This window comes from Ictalurus punctatus, chromosome 25 (genome assembly GCF_001660625.3).
Source record: "Ictalurus punctatus breed USDA103 chromosome 25, Coco_2.0, whole genome shotgun sequence".
Lineage (NCBI taxonomy): Eukaryota > Metazoa > Chordata > Actinopteri > Siluriformes > Ictaluridae > Ictalurus > Ictalurus punctatus.
The window spans coordinates 5,680,177-5,700,948 of NC_030440.2; the positions used below are offsets into that span (position 1 = coordinate 5,680,177).

Consider the following 20,772-nt stretch of genomic DNA (forward strand, 5'->3'; position numbering starts at 1 on the left):
ACACCAAGGAAATGAAATCCTTGATCATTTTCTAGCCCATAGTCTATTAAAGCAATCACACCTGGTTTTCTATCTGACTTACAGTATATGGTTGAAGCTCCAGTTATAAACCTTCTTGTCTTCCTGATAGCATGCAAATATCAGTAATGAGTGGTGCTTAGTTTTTAGCCAGAAATGATTTTATGTCAGGTAACATCATATGTGGTCATAAATATTCCCTTGATTAGATTGGCTGATGGAAAACGCCGGGGCAGAACCTCATTCATTTACAAAACCCGAGGGCTGTTTTATAGAGAGAAAAAACAACAACACCATTAATTCCTCAAACTGCTCCTTTGGCACAACAGATAAATGGCATGGCAGTATATGTTTCCCTGACCAATTTTAGGTATTATCACAGCTAAAACCATTTGCTGTATCCAGTCATAATACATACAAATATCAAACTCTTAAAATAGCATGTGGCATGGAACCGGCAGGACCAAAGCTGCTGCACTTACAGAAGGAATAGTGGGAGTAATTGTATAGTGATTGGTGTTCCCTGAAAATAAAACAGAGGTGTTGCCAAAGCTACCTTCATATTCATCACACTACTGAGATCAGAGAGACGGCTTGAGACAATTCCCTTCAACATTCATTAGCACTGTGTGGCTGATAGATACAGCTCGAAACCTGTGAGCTTGGGCTTTGCTCACATACAGTAAATCACCCCAGGAGTCCGTCATCCTGTGTAATCACTGGCAACAATGTGAATTCAAACCTCTGAACACATCTTACTACATTTACATTTATGGCATTTGACAGACACCCTTATCCAGAGCGACTTACGTTTATCTCAGTTGAGGATCTTGCTCAAAGGCCCAACAGTGGTAGCTTGACAGTGCTGGGGCTTGAACCCCTGACCTTCTGATCAGTGACCCAGAACCTTTAACCACTGAGCCACCACCGCCCTTTTCATTAAGGGACAGCAACTTGAGGAGGGACTTTTTTGAAGCCAAGAGAGCGTGTTTGAACACAACAGAGTGTAGGAAAAAGAAACAGAGAAAGCTCCACTACTGCGGTCCCTGTCAGTGAGGAAAAATGTGAGAAGCTCTCCGGGTGCTTGCGTCACTATGGCCGTCCCTTGTGCAGCAGAAATGAGGTCTGCTGCTCGCTGTCTAATTCTGCATCGGTGCCTTTTTCAATCTCACTACACCGCACACCTCCATTCCCCCCACTGCCTAATTAGCAAATTTCATTAGACAGGTGGGAGCTGGGTGTTGAGGGCCAGCTTCAGTAGCAACTATTCCTGCTCACACACGCCAGCATGTGCATACATGTGACTAAGCCCAGTCAAAACCACTATCAACTGGAGTGTGTGTGTGTGTGTGTGTGTGTGTGTAGTGAAGGGCTCTTTGTGTAGACCTGGATGAGGAATTAAAATTTGAGTGTCTCCTCTGTTGAAACAGAACGAGGAGAACTCTCAAGCTATTATAATCATCATTATCACTGTGCTATAGTGATATTGGGATGTGAGGCTACGTCTACACGAATCCGGATAGAACTGCGTTTTCATTTTAAAACGCTCTCAGTCTACACTGATGCTTTCAAACGTTTTCCAAAAATTGCTCGTCCACACTGAAACATCTGAAAACACTTTTATACTTTGATACTGCGCATGTGGGAAAACGTAAGGAGCTTTGGCCTGCGTCATTTCCGTCAGGAGTTATTTAACAATCTAAAGGCTATCCAAAGTGACATTCATCTTTAACAAAGCCATCAAACTGGATAGCACGATGACAACTGCTGTACAACATCATCCACCAGCTTGTTTGCTTTGAGTTGAATGGGTCACATGACTGCATCACGTGACTTGAAATACATTTTGGAATATCTCAGTTTTCTCAGGTCACACTACAACACAAAAAATGCCGTTTTCAAATGTATACAGCAAAATCCCCAGTGTTGCTTTAACACCCAGAGTGTTGAATTTACACCCTACAATGTTTATATAAGTCCATTTGGACCCAAATGAACACTCTAGGTGTTAATTCAACACTAGGGATTTTCCTGTGTATCCACTCGGGACAGCGTTTTCGAAACGCTCTATTTCGCTGGACAGAAACGCCGTCTCACCGTGGACGGAAGGCCAGAACTTTGATAAAATGACGCGCTTTCAAATTTATCCGGATTAATGTAGACGTAGCCTCATACTGTAACTGCTCAAACCCTTCATGTTTGGCACAAGCGATAAGATGGTCCTGTCTAGATTATCTTTCCATGCCTCTTAACTAATCAAAGTGATGGAGTTAAAACAGTAACAGCTATACCACAATGCTGCGGTATGTCTCTCGACTCTGACTGGTCAAAAGGTGTTGATTCGTTTTCTTTAAAAGCAGGCTTCTGACAGTAGTGCCAGAGGTAAATCAAATCCACAGGTTTAAATGAATGTGCTCCTTCTAATATGTGATTGTTTCTACAGTAACTGCTAATACAAAGGACATTTTACAGTGCGTATAAAAGGTCAATCTAATACATTTTAAAATGTGCTGTTATTAAAAAAGAAAATGTATAATCATTAAAGTGGTTAAGCTTTCTGTAAGCAGACAGATGATATTAACATTATGTCTTGTAAGACGAATTTTTTTTTTTTTTAAACATGTATGGCATTTGGCAGACGCCCTTATTCAGAGCGACTTACATTGACCTCATCCATACAACTGGGCATTTGAGGGTTAAGGGCCTTGCTCAAGGGCCCAGCAGTGGAAGCTTGGCAGTGCTGGTATATGAACTTATGACCTGCTAATCAGTAGTCCAACATCTTAACCACTGAGCTACCTCTGCCCCATCATTTTTATTTTTATTTTGTCTTATTCACGTAAAAAGAAAGGGAACGCTATAACAAGTAATACTAGAAAATAAGTTAATAAGCAAATTCTACAACAAAGCGTTGTTCGTTAATAAATTAAACATTGTAATCGTTGGCAAATTGCTGTGGTGTAAGAGGTACAAAACATGTTAGGGCACGCTGTTATGGGAAAACGATCAACAATGTGGTGGTGTGTATCGCAGTTAATGTTACCACTGTGAAGTGGATTATTTTCCAATAACAACACGCCTCAACATTCTATTTAAAGAGAGAAATAGATTGAAAATTTGGAAGATGTTTTTTTTTTTTCATGTCTCTTTGAGGTTTCCAGATTGTAAAGGGTTTGCAAATACACTGGAACTGTATCTAAAACTTCACCTTTTTCACTACATAGTGCGTTATTCTTGGGTTCTGCTGTTTGTAGTGGTGTCTGAAAACACAGTGGAAAATATCCAGTGCAATCAATGCACTCCTATAGGTAGTGAGTAAATGATTTATGGCCTACTATTGGCCATGGAATACCCATAATGCACTGCGCTGCCTGGGTTTGAATCATACTGACCTTGACTGAGGAAAACTGAGAGCTAAGATGGCAGTGCTACTTCTGACCTCATACCATAGTGGATCAATTTGTGAAGTCATTTTTATAGCGATGTGTGTGTATTGTTTATACTTTGGTTACTTTATTCTCCTTAGATTTGATACTGGTAAATAATGTGATGAATGTGAATAGCGAGTTTGCTAACTTCAGCGTGTTTACACGACCGCTGTCATAGAGTGAGGAGCAAACCCGTGTCACGTAGTCTCCATTTTCTCAATTCTGTTTCCCAATATAGAGTTCCATGTGGAGTGATTTTCCAAAATTCTAGCACGGAGTGTGTGAGAAAATGTGAAATCTGTGCCTAGTCCAGTGTCTTCAGTTTAGCCTTGACAAAAACTCGACCTACTTTTGCGTGTTCAAATTCCATCGCAGGGCACACTCACACACCCATTCATACACTATGGACACTTTTTGGACAATCAGCCTACCATGCTTGTCCTTGGACTGGCAGAAACTGGAGTACCTGGAGGAAACCCCCAGAGCACAGGGAGAATATGCAAACTCTGCACACACAGGGCCACAGTGGGAATCAAACCCTCAATCCTAAAGATGTGAAGCAAATGTGCTAACCACTAAGCCACCGTGCCCCCTAACAATAATAATAATAATAATAATAATAATAATAATAAAAATAATAATAATAATAATAATAAAAATAATAATAATAATAATAATCATCATCTTCATCATCATCATCATCATGGCTTAGAATTTGTTTCATAGACACTCACAAATAACACAAAAATCATGAAAACAATAAGTGTACATGCTATAAAGATACACTTTATGAAAAATTTAAGGGATATATTTTATTTGTACTATTTGTTTTTATATACTTTACTTTTTGCCTGCTGCTGTGCTGCTGTGAATAATAGATGCTAAGACAAGAAGGTGATACTTTCTTTAAACTCCACACCATACATGTCTACAGAACTTCTTGGTAATTCTAACTAATGCAAATAATCTAACTAATGCAAAGTCATTATAAAATGGTGCATATGTTAAAACAGCTCACAATATGCACTAAGTACATGGGCTTTACCAGTCCCTTTTCAAGTCTATAACATAATAAATTATTAGGTAGTTGGAAGTAGTTTTAAGTATGAATATAAACATTACCAGGTTAAATTTATTTTTTTTACCTAAAATATAGAGAGCTTGTTAAATGAGAGCAGAAAACCCAAAGAATATTGATATACAGTAACTCCATTCACTCAAGGTGCAGCCGTTTTTGAGCAGCAATGATCCTGGAAAAGCTCACACTTCTGTGCTTAGACAGTCATAAGTTTATGAATGCTTTGTTTTCACACATCACTATGTGACAGGTAGGCCTTTCACGTCATTCTGCAACACAGCCATGCATACTTTGCTCTATATTAAATGGTGTGATAGCAGAAGACTAAAATAGCCCAGTCTGTGAAATGCGTCATGAAGTTTCTATCAGCAGCAAAATTAACAAGCAATGTGATTTGCCTACAAGTAATGTCATGTGGTCATCATGTCACGTGGTTTTCTCATCTATGAATTTCATATTTACAGAAAAGCACATCTCCTATTGACTACAGCTTAATTTCTGGCATGTACAGCTAAGCCACAGTAGTATTAGTATGCCCAACTGCAACCCTGCAACTGGCATTTTGAAATCCAATTACACAGTGGTTCAGCACTAATGATGCCTCTCTTTCACAATTCCCTTAGTTATTCATACATTCTACAAATAAATACAACCATCTTTATGATTTATTTTAGTTTTACGATCCATCAGTGTCCTTAAAGACAGTCAGTATTTATATAGTTCATGGTATATGTTTAATCCAGTGAGTCAGGTAAACCCTGAAGTGATATTTTTCCCAAAATTTTTACTTTTATTTTTTTATTCCTCTCATACCACAGCAATTTCCCAATGATTACAACATTTAATTTAGTAAAGAACGACACTACAACACGAGAATGGCCACCATTTCATTGTTGACAGAAAACGTCCAAATGTATCTCTATTAGCGTGGACATGGCCTCAGTAAATAAAGCTTTACACAAAAATATACATGGTGATTTTCTTCACTCCATTTCAGTACAATTCTTAACGTCTGCACTTCCTGGAGTCCTCATGTTTCCACTCATTTCAAGGCAATCTAAAGGCAGGAACACTGTAAAATTTTATATCTTCTCTTTAACTCCAATTGTTAGCGTTTGGGTTTAAGTTTAAGAGTGAACTGATTAAAGTGTAGCTACAACAATTTGGAGTGATTTGCGTAATGAAATCAGCTCTTATATTTGTGCCGGGGCCTAGTTACTGAGTCGGAGGCTGTTTTATGTCACTCTAAGGACAATAAAGTAATTTATCTACAGTAAGTTCTTCATGTTGATCAGGGTTGTGCAGTCAATCACAGGACCGTGATGTGGGAATACACCCATGCCAGGGTACAGGTACCACAAACACACACACACACAAACACACATTCACATGCAGGGGCAATTTCACATAGCCAATCCACCCACAAGCCTGTTTTTGGGAGGTGGGAGGAAACCTTTTTGGGAGGTGGGAGGAAACCTGGAGGAAACCCACAAAAACATTAAGACAGAAAGTAACTCAGGCTCAGGATCAAACTGGGGACCCTGGAGGTTTTGCCGCACAAAAAAAATAGATAATTGGCTATATAATCTGCTTTCTATGCACCTGTGAACTGCCTTGGATGTTCAAACACTGCTATGGAGCAGAAAAGATTCACATACAGTATATTTCATTCCCTGTCTAAACAAACCTTTGTCAAAACACAAGCTCTGTTCAGCATACTTTCACTTTATAACAGCTTCAAATTACAACAGTTGCAAAATAAAACCACACACTAAGATCTCAGTATTTTGCTTTTGTCTCAAACATGATGGATCCAGAAGTGAGGATCTTTGGAAGTCACGTTTTGCATTATGAAACAAAGGTCGACAGTTTAATTGAAAGTGCAAATTACGTTCACATGCAGCCTTGCCACCAGTGGTTTGAGGCCCGGGTTGAGTGAATGTGAACAGAGGGATGTGTTTCCAGTGGGGGGTTGGAATTAGAAAGAGCAGATAATAGCTTTTGGTTTGCACTGTTCCTAAGTATTTTTAGACTCACATATGCCATCCAGGAACTGAATTCGTTTAGTAGATTTCGATGTTCCCTGATAGGTATGAGTCCTGAACAGTATGTACTGGTCTGATGGAGGGGATTCCAGGTTAGAGGTCATTGGGGAAATAAAAGTAACAGCCGAATGAACAAATGTACTTTCAGACCTGTATCACTTCAATTCTACATTTAAAATTCTACATTTTCAGTTTTATACCGAAAAAAAAAATGTCCAAATGTCCATCTGATGAACAATTTGACGAAATCAACAGTTAATTAAACGCCAACATGGTTATGTTGCTGCCCCACAGCTCCAGGTTCTTGAGATGGGTCACTGTCTGTGTGAATTTTTCCATGTTCTCTCTCTGTGTTTAGGTGGATTTCCCATTCTCTGGTTTCCCTGGATTGGCTTCAGTAAAAATGCCCCTAAGTGTGAATGTGTGCGTGCATGTATGTGCATGATTCCCTGTGGTGGACTGGCGTCCCATCCAGGGTGAATTCTTACACCTTGCACCCAGTGTTACTACAGTAGCCTCCGGATCCACTTAGACCCTGACTACAATAAAACAGTGATTGAAGATAAACGAATGAATGAACTGTTAATTAAATTCCTGTTACATAAATCAGTGGTTCAGTGAAGCATAGCCAGGGTCCGCAATATTTTTTTATTTTGTTACTGTAGTGGAAATCAATCCACCATTATCAAAGGTATTATTCTTATTATACACCTCTTGTATAATCGTATAATAAGCTAATTTCACTGCACACTTGAAATGAGTGGGTTTAATCCAAACCTCAATACCTCAAAAACAAGTAGGTCTCTAAATAATGTATCCAAATGTGTCTGAACTGCATATGAATAAATATCCATTGTGTCTGGCCATACCGTAAGACTTTTACTACTTGCAGAAAACTAACAGACATGGCCTTTAACACGACTGTAAATTTAACACAAGCAGTTAAATGTAAGCCAGTTTGACTTTTTGACTAACAAGGTCTCATACAACATGTAAAACCCATACATTACATTCAGCAATGCTGTAGCTGACACATTTTACAGCAGCATCTTAAAATCACAGCGCCCATGACAGCCCAGGCCTTGCGATTGGTATGCAACACCAAGCCTTTAACAAGCCTTAGAGCACGGTTTGCATTCAGTCATACAGCGAGACAGCCGAGCAGGAGACGTCTGCACACAATCTATTGGCAGCTTTTTATTGCTGTCGCATTAAGCAAACCCCAAAAAAGGCTATATGAAAGCCAACAAAGAGGTACCATAAAAGTAGTAAAACATAAAAGGACTGTTGGACAGATTAAAAGCCATGTCACCTTGCATAACACATTAGATTAAATCCCTCATGCTTCATGCCGTGTTGAAAACCACCTATGCAAGGTCTATTTTTAGTTGGCCTGTACGTAAGCATGGCAAAGATCCACTCCTCAAGGGATCACAGAGTGCCCATGTTTTAGGTGCATACAAGTGTTGTATGCTCATTGAGAAGGGTGCAGGACTGTGTAGCATCTGTTACTGCTAGAGAGATTTTGTTTTTAAAATACTGTTTTACTTACTGATTTTGACTGTCCTTTATGTTGAAAAGCAAAAAATGTCCATAAATTTCTCTTACTAGTTTCAGAAGTAGATACTACTTCAGATTATAATCAGTTTAAATCAGTTATAAACTAAGCATTATTAATATAACTTTGCATGCACTCTAGAAAACAGGTTACATCTGGTCAAAGGGTTCTTTGGTTTGTTTCAGGAATCCTTAATGTTTCTATGTAGGACCCAACAACAGTGGGTTTTCTATCAGTAAAGAAAAAGCATGGATGCCTGTTGCACTTCTACATTACAAAACAAAGTTAAAACACCTAGATATTATTTTTTTTCTCTCGTTCTCACTCTTTCTTTGGAACAAAGTCAAATCTGTGAGCACTGACTGAAATGCAACCTTAACCTAAATGTTAAACTAATACAGAATAACAAGATGTAAAACAACAACAACAACAACAACAACAACAACAACAAAAACTTACCAGTGCTGCATCTAGTGTTTCTACTGGGACAACAGCATCTCTGTTCCTGTGAATAAAAAACAACAACAACAAAAAAAACATCAATTCATTAAAAGCTATGAATTAATTACAAATAAAAAGAAAATCATTTTGTTTGAATTCTTAAAAAAAATCTGAAAAACCAAGAATTTATTTGAAAATTGACACTGAACAAGTTTTCATCTTTATTATCTGTAAGCTGCAAGACCAGAGAACATTTGGATTGCTTTACAGACGAGAACAACAGGAGCAGAATTACAGTATCGGGAGTCATTTTCATAAAAGGCAAACGCAGGCTGTCTCAGACAATTAAACTAAGAAGGACTATGAGTCACCATGTTTTCAGCTATCAAATAAAAATATCCTTACAGTGTTCATCAAGGCCTTATTCCAATGATTCAGTGCTTAGATTATTTTGGTAAAGCAGATAAATGTGTTAAGACTTGCAACCACTTCACACAAGGTGTAAACAGAAACATAGATGTTGTAGAACTGGTAAAAGCTGTTGTAGATGACATTGAACAACAGTGTATTATCACTGTCTAATCATACAAACAGTTGTCCCGGTTTGTATGACCGTGCAGACACATCTATTCACACTTTTCAAGAAATCTGCTTGCCTTTATTATTTCTTTAAGAAAATATGTCTGATTATATAAAATGTCTGTGAACCACAGGTAGCTTAGCAAAGGCCTCAGACTGTGACAGGACAAAAACCTAAGATCATTCAAATCTGACAGTAGAAATAAGAGTATGGAGCTGCCACATCTTTTACACCTCTTTTATATAGTCTAATGCTATCTGTAGCCTCGGTTCTTTAATATATATATATATATATATATATATATATATATATATATATATATATATATATATATATATATATATTCCCGTAATTTCAAAAAGTTCTTTTAATTCAAAAAGTGGAACTTTCATATATTCTAGATTAATTACACATGAAGTGAAATATTTCAAGCCTTTTTTTTTTTTTAAATCTTGATTACGGCTTACAGCACATGGAAATCAAAAATCATGTATCTCAAAATATTAGAACAAAGAATTTATAATACAGAAATGTCAACCTTCTGAAAAGTATATTAATTTATGCACTCTATGCTTGGGCGTAGCTTTAATCCTTTTGCACGAGTTACTGCATCAATGCGGCGTGGCATGGAGGCGATCAGCCTGTGGCACTGCTGAGGTGTTCTAGAAGCCCAGGTTGCTTTGATAGCGGCTTTCAGCTCGTCTTTATTGTTGGGTCTGGTGTCTCTCATAGATCCTCTATGGGGTTCAGGTCAGACGAGTCGGCTGGCCAGTCAAGCACAGTAATACCACGGTCAGCAAACCAGTTACTAGTAGTTTTGGCACTGTGGGCAGGTGCCGAGTCCTTCTGGAAAAAGAAATCAGCATCTCCATAAAGCTCTTCAGTAGATAGAAGCATGAAGTGATCTAAAATCTCCTGGTAGACGCTGCATCGACTCTCGACTGGAGAAAACACACGGGACCAACACCAGCAGATGACATGGCACCTCAAAACATCACTGACTGTGGAAACTTCACATTGGACTTCAAGCAATTTGGATTCTGTTCCTCTCCACTCTTCCTCCAGACTCTGGGACCTTGATTTCCAAATGAAATGCAAAATGTACTTTCATCTGAAAAGAGGACTTTGGACCACTGATCAACGGTCCAGTTCTTTTTCTCCTTAGCCCAGGTAAGACGCTTCTGACGTTGTCTCTGGTTCAGGAGTGGCTTGACACGAGGAATGCGACACTGCGTCATTTCCGTATTATAAATTCTTTATTCTAATATTTTGAGATACAGGATATTTGATTTCCATGAGCTGTAAGCCATAAGCATCAAGATTAAAAGAAAAAAAGGCTTGAAATATTTCACTTTATGTGTAATGAATCTAGACTATATGAAAGTTCCAGTTTCATGTGATCTAATTACAAATTCTTTTGAAGTCAAACGAGTGAATGTGATGTGCTTGTATTTCATCTGATTTTGTAATTCATATGAAAAGATGTGGTTGGTAATCCTAACCACTTCCTATGATAGCTTTAGAACTACAATTTCTGCAAACAATTATGCACTTAAGTCTCATCAGTGAACAGTTGATAACGTCAACAAAATAGATTCATGTGAAAACTATAGTAAATTTCCTGGTTACACAATTGCACTATTGCAATTGCACAGTTATAGAAGCGAATTTTTTTTTATAATCGCACTCTCCGGTGTCACCCAGATGAGCATGGGTTCCCTTTTGAGTCTGGTTCCTCTCAAGGATTCTTCTTCAATATGGTCTCAGAGAGTTTTTCCTTGCCACCATCACCTCTGGCTTGCTCATTAGGGACAAATTTATAAATGTAAAATACATACCCTGAATTGATATACTTCTGTAACGCTCCTTAATGACAATGCCCATTGTTAACAGCATTTTATAAATATAATTTAACTGAAACGAATTGAACCATATAACACTGATAGGATTTACACAAATATCTCACAATAGCACACGCACCAAAATCGGACAGATCACACAGGGTTAACCACTGCAACGTTTGGACTGAACTGTTCCGAATGCGTGTTGGTTTGAGACTTACAGTAAGGTGGCAAGTGAACACTGCATAGAACAGATTCTGTCCAATGCCCAAACCATGCAACAGTGTTACTCACTTACATGCAGGTACTCTATATTGCACTGACCCAAAAAGAGAGTCTCTAAGCCTTCCAGTTACATTTCATTCATGCAACTGTTTTTATTATGTCACTATATATGATATAATGTAGCTAGGTATATATATATATATATTAGTAGCAATGTATACAGAGGGTCAGGCCAATAGGGCGTTCAATAGCCTATGTAATGGATTATTATCAAGCAAAAAAAATTGGTTCTACCACAACAAACAAGGCTATATATATATATATATATATATATATATATATATATATATATATATATATATATATATATATATATATGACAGTAGCTAAATATTTATGACATTGGCAGGCTATGGGTAAGTCTGTAATGTTTTTGCTCGGCTGTGCTGTATAGAACCCGGCTATTCGGTGCTCATACAGTAAGTGCTAGCTGACAGCCAGCATGCTAGCCTAGGAGCTAACAGCAAGTCTAACGTCCACGACATTTTATTTAAGCACTAATATCACAACGCTTTGACTGACTGCTGTAAAAATAGCACGAAAGCACGCGCGTGTTTGTTGTGCAAGCGGATACAGCGAGCCGCTCCAGCTGCGTCCAGCTGCACACTTTCCCCTTCTGCTCATCCCTCCGGATCCACCGCCAAATGCCCCTGCCTAGAACCTTCACTGGTAGCCACTCAAAAACAAACAAACAAACAAACAGACAAACAAAACAAACAAACAAACAACAACAACAACAAAAAGAAACCCTATAGACCTCCAGTGACGGGACAGAGCTTTTTATTTATCCTATGCTCTCCTCTCCGCCATCGTCTCACACACACACACACACACACACACACACCACCAATTTTCCCTTCACTCGATCTCGGACCTCCCGAGTCAACCAGCCCCATCTAGGACACACCACAGGAAAAAAAAATGCACGGGTAAATCACCGCAGAAATGGCACATGCATTATTGTCCCTTACGTGAACAGCTGATTTAAGGAGCTGATGTAAATCCGGCGCTTGTCAGATCCCCGGCCCGGATTTTGTCCAGCTGCTGTCCTCTCTGTGTGTCCCTGCCTCCTGATAATGCTGCCTGCCTACTCCCGTTACCTCTCGCCCTCCAGTGGAGAGCTGCTACAGAAACCCCCTCCCTCACTCCTTCCCTGTCTCTCTGCTGAATGAATGAAAGGTTAGCAGGGGGAGTGAGTCATGCACAAGTGCCCTTCCTCCAGCAACTACAGCGGTTAAAGAGGAGGAGGAGGAAGATAAAGAAGAGGAGGAGGAGGAGGGAGGAAAAAATCATTAAATCAACACTACTAGTATAATATACTGTATGCTCCACCATGCAGCTACTACAGCAGCAACGCCTAAACCATAAACAGAAAGCAAGGCTCCAGTGAAACCTCAAAAAAAATAAAAAAATAAATAAAAATTGAAGATGGCATGCTTTAGACCAATCAGCTGCAAGCCTGCTTTTCCAAGAACTCAGCCGAAGCCATGTGACAGAAACTAGGTTATGTCACATTTATGTCATCTTACTGCATCCTCTCACTTTTGAGCTCGAACATCTCTTTCTCCGTTTATGGAAAGAAGTGTGTAGACCTTTTTTCAGAATCGAGTGGCCAGCTTTGACCCCATGGCTATTTAGGATGGGGCAAAAATACACCCACTGTCCACTTTAATAAGAACACCTGTTTTGTATGCCTGCACATTCATTCATGCAGTTATCTACTCAGCCAGTCATGTAGCAGCAGCAGCACAGTGCAAAACACAATCCGGTGTAAACTCTAGAGATTGCTGTGTATGAAATTTCCAGGAGATCTACAATTTCTGAAAAATACTCAAACCGTCCCATCTGGCACCAACTTTCATGCGTGAAGTCACTGAGATCACATTCTTTTCCCCATTCTGATGTTTGATGTGAAAGTTGACTACTACTATTAGTCTTGACTACTACTACTACTACTACTACTAATACTTAATACTCCTACTACTAATACTACTACTCCTACCACTACTACTAATACTACTACTCCTACTACTCCTTCTACTCCTTCTACTACTCCTACTACTACTACTAATAATAATACTCCTATTACTATTACTACTACTACTACGATTACTACTACTACTATTACTACTACTACTACTAAAACTCCTACTACTACTACTACTACTACTCCTACCACTACTACTAATACTACTACTCCTACTACTCCTTCTACTACTCCTATTACTCCTACTACTAATACTCCTACTATTACTACTCCTACTACTACTACTCCTACTACTCCTTCTACTACTCCTAATACTCCTAGTACTACTACTCCTACTATTACTACTACTATGATTACTATTCCTACTGCTACTACTACTACTACTACTACCACTATTACTACTACTACTAGTACTACCACTAATAATAGATTAATGGTCCACACCTTAGTTACATGTGCCCATGGAAAGTAACTATTTGATGGAGCTTGTAATGTTTTAAAGTATCTTCAATTAGATTTTAGTCCAGAATTCCCCAAAGTACTTGAATCACCCATATTTGTTTAATAGTAATATAAAGTTTTCTTTCCTGGAGACGCATTAAAGAAATATAAATAATATATATTTCTTCCTTGGGCAGGAACTGGTGGCATTTGCAGATTTACACTTCTCACTCTGGGTGACAATTTAAAGGGGAAAAAACAACATATTATGTTATAGTAGGATGTTGGGACATATAGTACAGTATGTATGTATATATATATATATATATATATATATATATATATATATATATATATATATATATATATATATATATATATATACCTTTATTATATATAGTTAGAGATTCATTTATGGTAGTTACTGAATAGTATGCTTTGAGATAGCAAAACACATATTATATAATACACATAATATTCTAAAAGAAATGTTTTTTTGTGTTGGTTGTGAGTATGCATGTCATTTAACGAGAGGCTACATTTACTAACGTTACGTAGATTTTTTTCTGTCTCTATTTTTCATGCTCTCTAGAGTGAGAGACTACAGCCAACACAGCAAATGTGATTACAACAGTGTGGGCGTAAAAGTGGCAGTGTAATTAGTTGTAGGCAAACTGTCAAATCAAACAAATAAAAACAAACACGCATTTATTTATTTTAATTTTTTTTTACAAAAATATTTATATTTTCCCTCCTCAATACAGTAATCATTATTGCAGTGAAATCTTTAGCCTAGTTAAGGAGTGATTCCAAATATGGACCTGTTGGGACCTCCACTGCTTAAAATATGCTTTCTAATTAATGGCCCTTCAAAACCTTGCTCAGAGTTTAGTTGGCTCTTACCCGGATGTCTATCGCCTGTAAAAATGGAAAATGAGAACAGCTGTATATTATCTTTGCAAATATTAACTTAACACTATCTCACCATCAACCTCACGAAGATAAGATTAATTAAAGCAGTTATCTAACACCTCCTGTCTTTTCTGAACTAATGCAAGCACAAGTATGTTGAAGAGAAGAGGACACGGTCACTGCTTGTGTAACTTCCAGGATGATAGATATTAAAAGAATATCTGCTTGTACTATGAATACAGCTCAGAGTTAATTAGCCCACTTCCTGCTTGCTGGAATGTAATGAAGGCTCGGACATTATCTGTTACAAAACTATTCAAAACCTCATCCAATGACAGAGAAAATTGCTAAAAAAAAAAAAAAAAAAAAAAAAAGGATAAAAAGATGAAAAAAAAGGAAGGCAGGGATGAGTCTTGGATACACACTTTCATACATATAGCCCTAAAAATGCTACACACACACACACACACACACACACACACACAAAAAATCTGTAATTATTTTATTATGATTAACGTAGTGGGTTTTTTTTTTTTGCCTGGCTTATTGCTCATATTCAAATTTCCAGTTAGACCGAACATCAAGATGCCTTAAGGCTCAACACCATACAGAGCCACAGTGTCCACACAGTTTCTCTTCACATTCTATGAAATCATGAAATACCATCTGATGGATCATGTTATTTTCTAACCAAGCTTGATTATCCGTGCATTAAAACACACCATACAAGGGAAACTGTTGCCACATGAATAACAGTACGTAATCTATAGAAAAATCCCCTCTAGTGGATGGACGCGTGTGGTTTGAGCTTTGATACATATCAGAGCAAAGGCCACAGCTGCACAGTGATCATAGCCGGCTTTCACTTTGAATTATTCTCTTTCATGTGCTGTGCCTCTCTAAATCCATTCGGTCCCATCTCTTTCTAGCTATCATTTTCCATGTCTTTGCTTGCACCATAGATCTGCATCCTACTAAATACTAATATCACTAATATCAGATGCTTGTTTTAAGACTTCAGGATGTGATTATATTTACACATTATATAAAATCTGTACATACGGCAGTCAATTACAACTTTTTAATGGCTGAGTGAAAGGTTTCTGGTCTCAAATGTATACAGCACTGTGCACAAGTCTTATGATTTAATGAAATGAAATGTTTCTACATTGAAGAAAACTACTATAAAGAGCAGTGAACTAATAAATGAAACAAAGTCAATATTTGGTGTGATGACCCTTTGCTTAAAAAAAAAATTAGTCTCAGGTACAGCTTGTGCAGTTCTATAAGGAAATTAGTTTTGTCTTTGTTAGTTTTTGTTATGTCTCTTATGTAATATGCTGCTTTCTTTACTGACATACAAAGATTTTTCTGTACTGTTTAATTTTATGCTGGTCATAAAATAAAAATCTATAAAAAATGACACTTTTCTACAATGTAAAGCAGTGAGTGTACAGCTTGTGTAATCGTGTAAATTTGCTGTCCCCTCAAAATAACTCCAATGAAATGACATGGGGTTAATTGGGGTTAATCGAATATTTACAAAAATGTGAGGGGTGTACTCACTTTTGTGAGATACTGTGTATATATATATATATATATATATATATATATATATATATATATATATATATATATATATATATATATATATATATTACACAAACTTTTTTTATAGATTTTTATTTTATGACCAGCATAAAATTAAACAGTACAGAAAAATCTTTGTATGTCAGTAAAGAAAGCAGCATATTACATAAGAGACATAACAAAAACTAACAAAGACAAAATAAAGAAAAAAACAAAAGCTGAAAGTGAGCCATGCAATTAAATTGCCCCCCAAAATTAAACTTTACAAAGTTGATCAACACTCGAGAGTAAAAGCAATGAGCCATGAAGGATATTTACAGGCCACACACGATTAACTTTTCCCACTTTAACACTGACAGAGCAATCTGAAATATGACCGTATGATTTACTGCTAAGAGGAAGTCCCATTTCAGCTTCTCTGACATCATATCAAGGTCAGCTGGTACAGCTCCAGAACCTTTTATATAAAAACCTGGTGTATATATCTGATTCCCAAATAAAGGGATTAGTTCAGGCTCACCTCATTCACAGATTTACAGTTGATAGGACTGAGCAGCCAAGCAGAACTGCCTGATCACAGTCCTCCAGACATATTCTCACTAATGCAGCCATTATAGTTGAAGCTGTTTAATCCAAGTTCAATTCAAATGGAATGTTTTGGGAATTAGACATTATAAATGACCAGCAAGCACAACACAAAGCTGTAAGTTTACATATAGAACCGACATTTATTTTATTTACAAGCATTTCCCCTATACTCTAATTTTCCTTTTAACTTAGACGAGAAATAGGCAGCATAAAGAAAACAAAAGTGCAGCACATTATTTATAGAACATTCCTCTGAAATACTGCTAGTCACAAAGTTTACTCAGTAGTGTTATGGTACTAAAAAGTGCACATAGTCTATTTAGCAGTTGACATACAGACATACAACAACACATAGTCCTTATAGTGACTTTACACAATGCATTTCACACATTCAACAAGGCAAGCATATAGAAAGGCACAGGACTCACATCATGGCAATAATCCCTCAACCGTAAAAAAACAAAACAAAAAAACAACATTACTGTACACTCATTAAGTCATTTCAAGTCGATTAAATGTTTCAAACTTTAAAATTTGTTTGTTGCACGACAAGCTAGAACTGTATTGTACAGTAGTCTATAGTGAGCATTATTCCACTGGGCCAATAAAACAATTAGTAATCAGACACTACAGAGCATCTGAAATATTGTTTTGGGAATCCAAGCACTGATACACTTGTTGAATTTTTTTTTGTGGTATTACCTACTATAAAGAAACTGTATAAATGCAACATTAGTTATAGTGATGATACGAATTTTGCCTAATAATCTTTATGGATGAAAATGAATTGTAAAATTGACTATTGTAAGGACATTTACATCAGTACATAATTGCCATCAGTTACATCATACACTTGCAGATCCATAACAAAATGTGTAACTCAAGACATACAGTATGACAAGATACTAAGGTTAAGCTTAGGGTTAAGTATAAGGTTAGCGTTTGTACCTTTTGAACAAAATCCAAGCAGGTCAACCTTGTTCATTTGAATTTCTCATGAAATCGGACTGATTACTTCAGTGTTGTCAAATAATAATAATAATAATAATAATAATAATAATAATAATAATAATAACAATATTTTGTGTTTAAATAGTAATAATATCCGTGTAAATATGGCATACTCTCCTTGCTCACTTAAAGAAATCTCAGTGATCACCCCATACTGAGATGTATTGTGTACTGTACAGGAGATTGTTCTGTGGTATTGAAGAGATATGGGCATGTAATTTGCCTTTTACAGCATATATGTGTTTTGAAATAATTGCTACAGTATTACAATAAACAGTGATTATAGACCAGATTACAATTTAAGCAATAATAACATTCAGTGCCAAGTAACATTTAACAAATGTACTTGTAAGACATCAGCAAAATGCAATCAGATCATCTAGTGACATACATACAGGAATATAGTGATTTTTTGTTTGTTTGTTTGGCACAAACATTTTACAACAAAAGGGGAAGTTTTTTTTTTCTTCCAAAATTGTCCATGCTTGCAAAGGTGATCTGGGCTGAGTTTCCCAAAGCACTATAAGTTAAGATAATCATAACCTACTCACGCTACCATTTAACAATGATCTTTGTGCTTTCTGAGCATTTATATTTTTTCCCCTATAGTTTTAAAGTTAATATACTCACTTGGTCACACATTGAAAATTGAAACTAAACCAAAGTCCTTGACTCTATTGTTAAAGTACAATAGAGAACTAATGAACAGTATATATCTGACACAGACACGACAGCATCATGTATCTAGCATATCTACGTTGCTCTTGTAGGAATTATTAACTGAAACAAAACATAAACTTAGTGCACTCTATCGCTAAGGCCAAGGTGCAAAAAATTATTTTTAAAAATCTTCGTACACTTCTACCACTGTGGTCACATTAACATAACTGTCTTTCTGTTCTTTCTTAGCTAACAAAATGCTAATATTTACATTTAAGAGTATGCTTTTTTTTTTTTTCTTCCAATCCCTGTGGTATATAAGTAACATTTACAAGTGTACAAAAACATGCAACTGACCCCACATTCCTCAGGTTACACTAACATATAGCGTTCATGATTCTATTTATAGGTATAAAAAGATAAAAGAAAAAAAAATCAATAAAATATTCATCTTTTTTTGTGTATGTAAAACAGGCTTGTGGGTAATTTGTGCTAATTGAAAAGAAACAGATATTGTAGTGCTGTGGTGAATATGGGACAGAGATCTCAAAGCCTCTACTGTTTAAAGCTATTTATACAGCCTTACTCTGAAATGATTTTCATAGTTTGCCTTGCAAATAATTGCCCAGGCTTGGTTCACAATTAATGAAAATATAGACATAATCCCTAGTGTTTAACTAAACCCAAACAGCAGCATGATCAAATTTGTCAGTTTACCATAACTGATGTACAAATTAAAAACCTAACGTCATGAAGAAACCAGAAGTCTTCTAGCTGTTGTTCAAGTATGTTATGTCAACATTCTGTCAAACACATCTTACCTTAGTGCTATAAAGCTCTATCTGCATAAAGAATGAATGGCAAAGAGAACTTTGTTACTAAAGTCAGAAAATCCCACAGATGGGTGCAAATGATCAAACACAAAGAAGAAGCAACACTAGGAAGATAGATGTTACAAAATCTTTACATATGCTGATGTGAAACCCAGCGTGTAGATCAGAGAGGAGTGTCGAACACCTTCTCTGCAGAGTCCTCATCTGCGTCCTCCTCTGACTGGGCTGCTTTGTGGTCCAGGTTCTCGGCGGTGGATGAGGTGCTAAGGCAGCTCGGGTCCCATTCGTTACTTAGCTTGCCTTTAGCGCTTTCCTGTACAAACTCTTGGATCTCCACTGGGAGTCGTCGGAACTTGTCCTGGTATTCCTGGTCCAGCTCAATTTGAAGCTGAGGAAATAACCAGAACAAGATTTGAGCCTATAAGACACTATTCATTTCCTGTAGGTGATTACACTTGCTCTCTATAACCTAATGCATACAGTGTGATACCTACATCTTTAACTCAGATGAACTCCCCCTGAGTGCTTTTTAACCATCCCCAGAGAGCTAACCACAGCATGAAGTAAAACGATAAAAGGTTTATAAATGGTGTTTAACAGCATTATTTGGGTGATTTAACAGTTTAATAGTTACACAGCATGAAAGGAGCGTGGGCTCTGCGAGTATCCTACGATGCAGCTGAAGAGCACTGAGAGGGCAAGAGAAATCAAACTGAATTGAATTAAAACGATAGCTGTGTCACTATATCTCTCCATCCGGTGCCAGTTCTCCAAATTCACTTTTGCAGAATATGTTTTTTCTCCCAGGCATAGACTCCCCTAATGATTAAACATGACGAAATTGTATTCATTCTGACCCAATAATTGCGTTAATGCTTATTCAACTAGTTAACTACCCTGCTCAGTCTTCTGGGAGCATTGTAATTAAAGAAAAGCACCAAAGACGAATTAAATATGTCAGAGGCAGAGACTGTGAAGCACACTCACTGTTCCTTTGCTTTTTGAGAATATCATCAGCATCAGCAAATGTTTAAGGATGCTTCAGTTGAAATTTGAGACAAAAGTGGAGCCACTACTGTGCTTAATTATCTTTGAAACTTCGTCTAAAAAAGGCCTTGAGCTTTCTAAGAGCGTTACATGGTTTCATTATCTCATATACAGTCAATCTTATAATATGCACTGATTCTGTATAAAAATACTTTCAAAATTACACTATTCTGTAATTACATATGAATACATCCATAACATACATTCATTTCGCCATTATATACATCGTTATAATTATTCATGATACATTTTATAACCGTGTTTATTAACACTGCTAGTGTATATACGTATTTTTCATGATACGTCATATCACCAACGCCAAATAAACCTCGTCTGCACACAGTGCACGTTATTTAAATGTAGACACGCTGAGCTCTGACCTATCTGTTCTTAACCACTCAGTAATTTTTAATACAGGTTGCATTATAT

The 20,772-nt window shown here is 37.0% G+C and overlaps 2 protein-coding genes across 8 annotated transcripts in view; both read right to left on the reverse strand.

Moving 5' to 3' along the window:
• Positions 1–12,624, reverse strand: part of LOC108258041 (1-phosphatidylinositol 4,5-bisphosphate phosphodiesterase beta-4) — a 75,229-nt gene extending 62,605 nt beyond the window's left edge. For 2 of the 5 annotated variants that reach the window (XM_017456288.3, XM_017456286.3), the window contains exons 1-2: positions 12,246–12,623; positions 8,587–8,632 (exon numbers count right to left, since the gene is read on the reverse strand). The gene's annotated coding sequence lies outside the window, so the exon portion shown is untranslated. Of the gene's footprint in view, positions 1–8,586; positions 8,633–12,245 lie in introns of all 5 variants that reach the window. The other 3 variants (XM_017456287.3, XM_017456289.3, XM_017456292.3) reach the window with 3 other exon arrangements.
• A 4,284-nt stretch (positions 12,625–16,908) lies between these two features.
• Positions 16,909–20,772, reverse strand: part of LOC108258091 (1-phosphatidylinositol 4,5-bisphosphate phosphodiesterase beta-1) — a 112,933-nt gene continuing 109,069 nt past the window's right edge. For 2 of the 3 annotated variants that reach the window (XM_017456452.3, XM_017456451.3), the window contains exon 33: positions 16,909–19,684. In XM_017456452.3, the coding sequence (XP_017311941.2) occupies positions 19,460–19,684 (225 nt within the window). In that variant the 3' untranslated portion in view covers positions 16,909–19,459. The remainder of the gene's footprint in view (positions 19,685–20,772) is intronic. The other variant, XM_017456453.3, reaches the window with a different exon arrangement.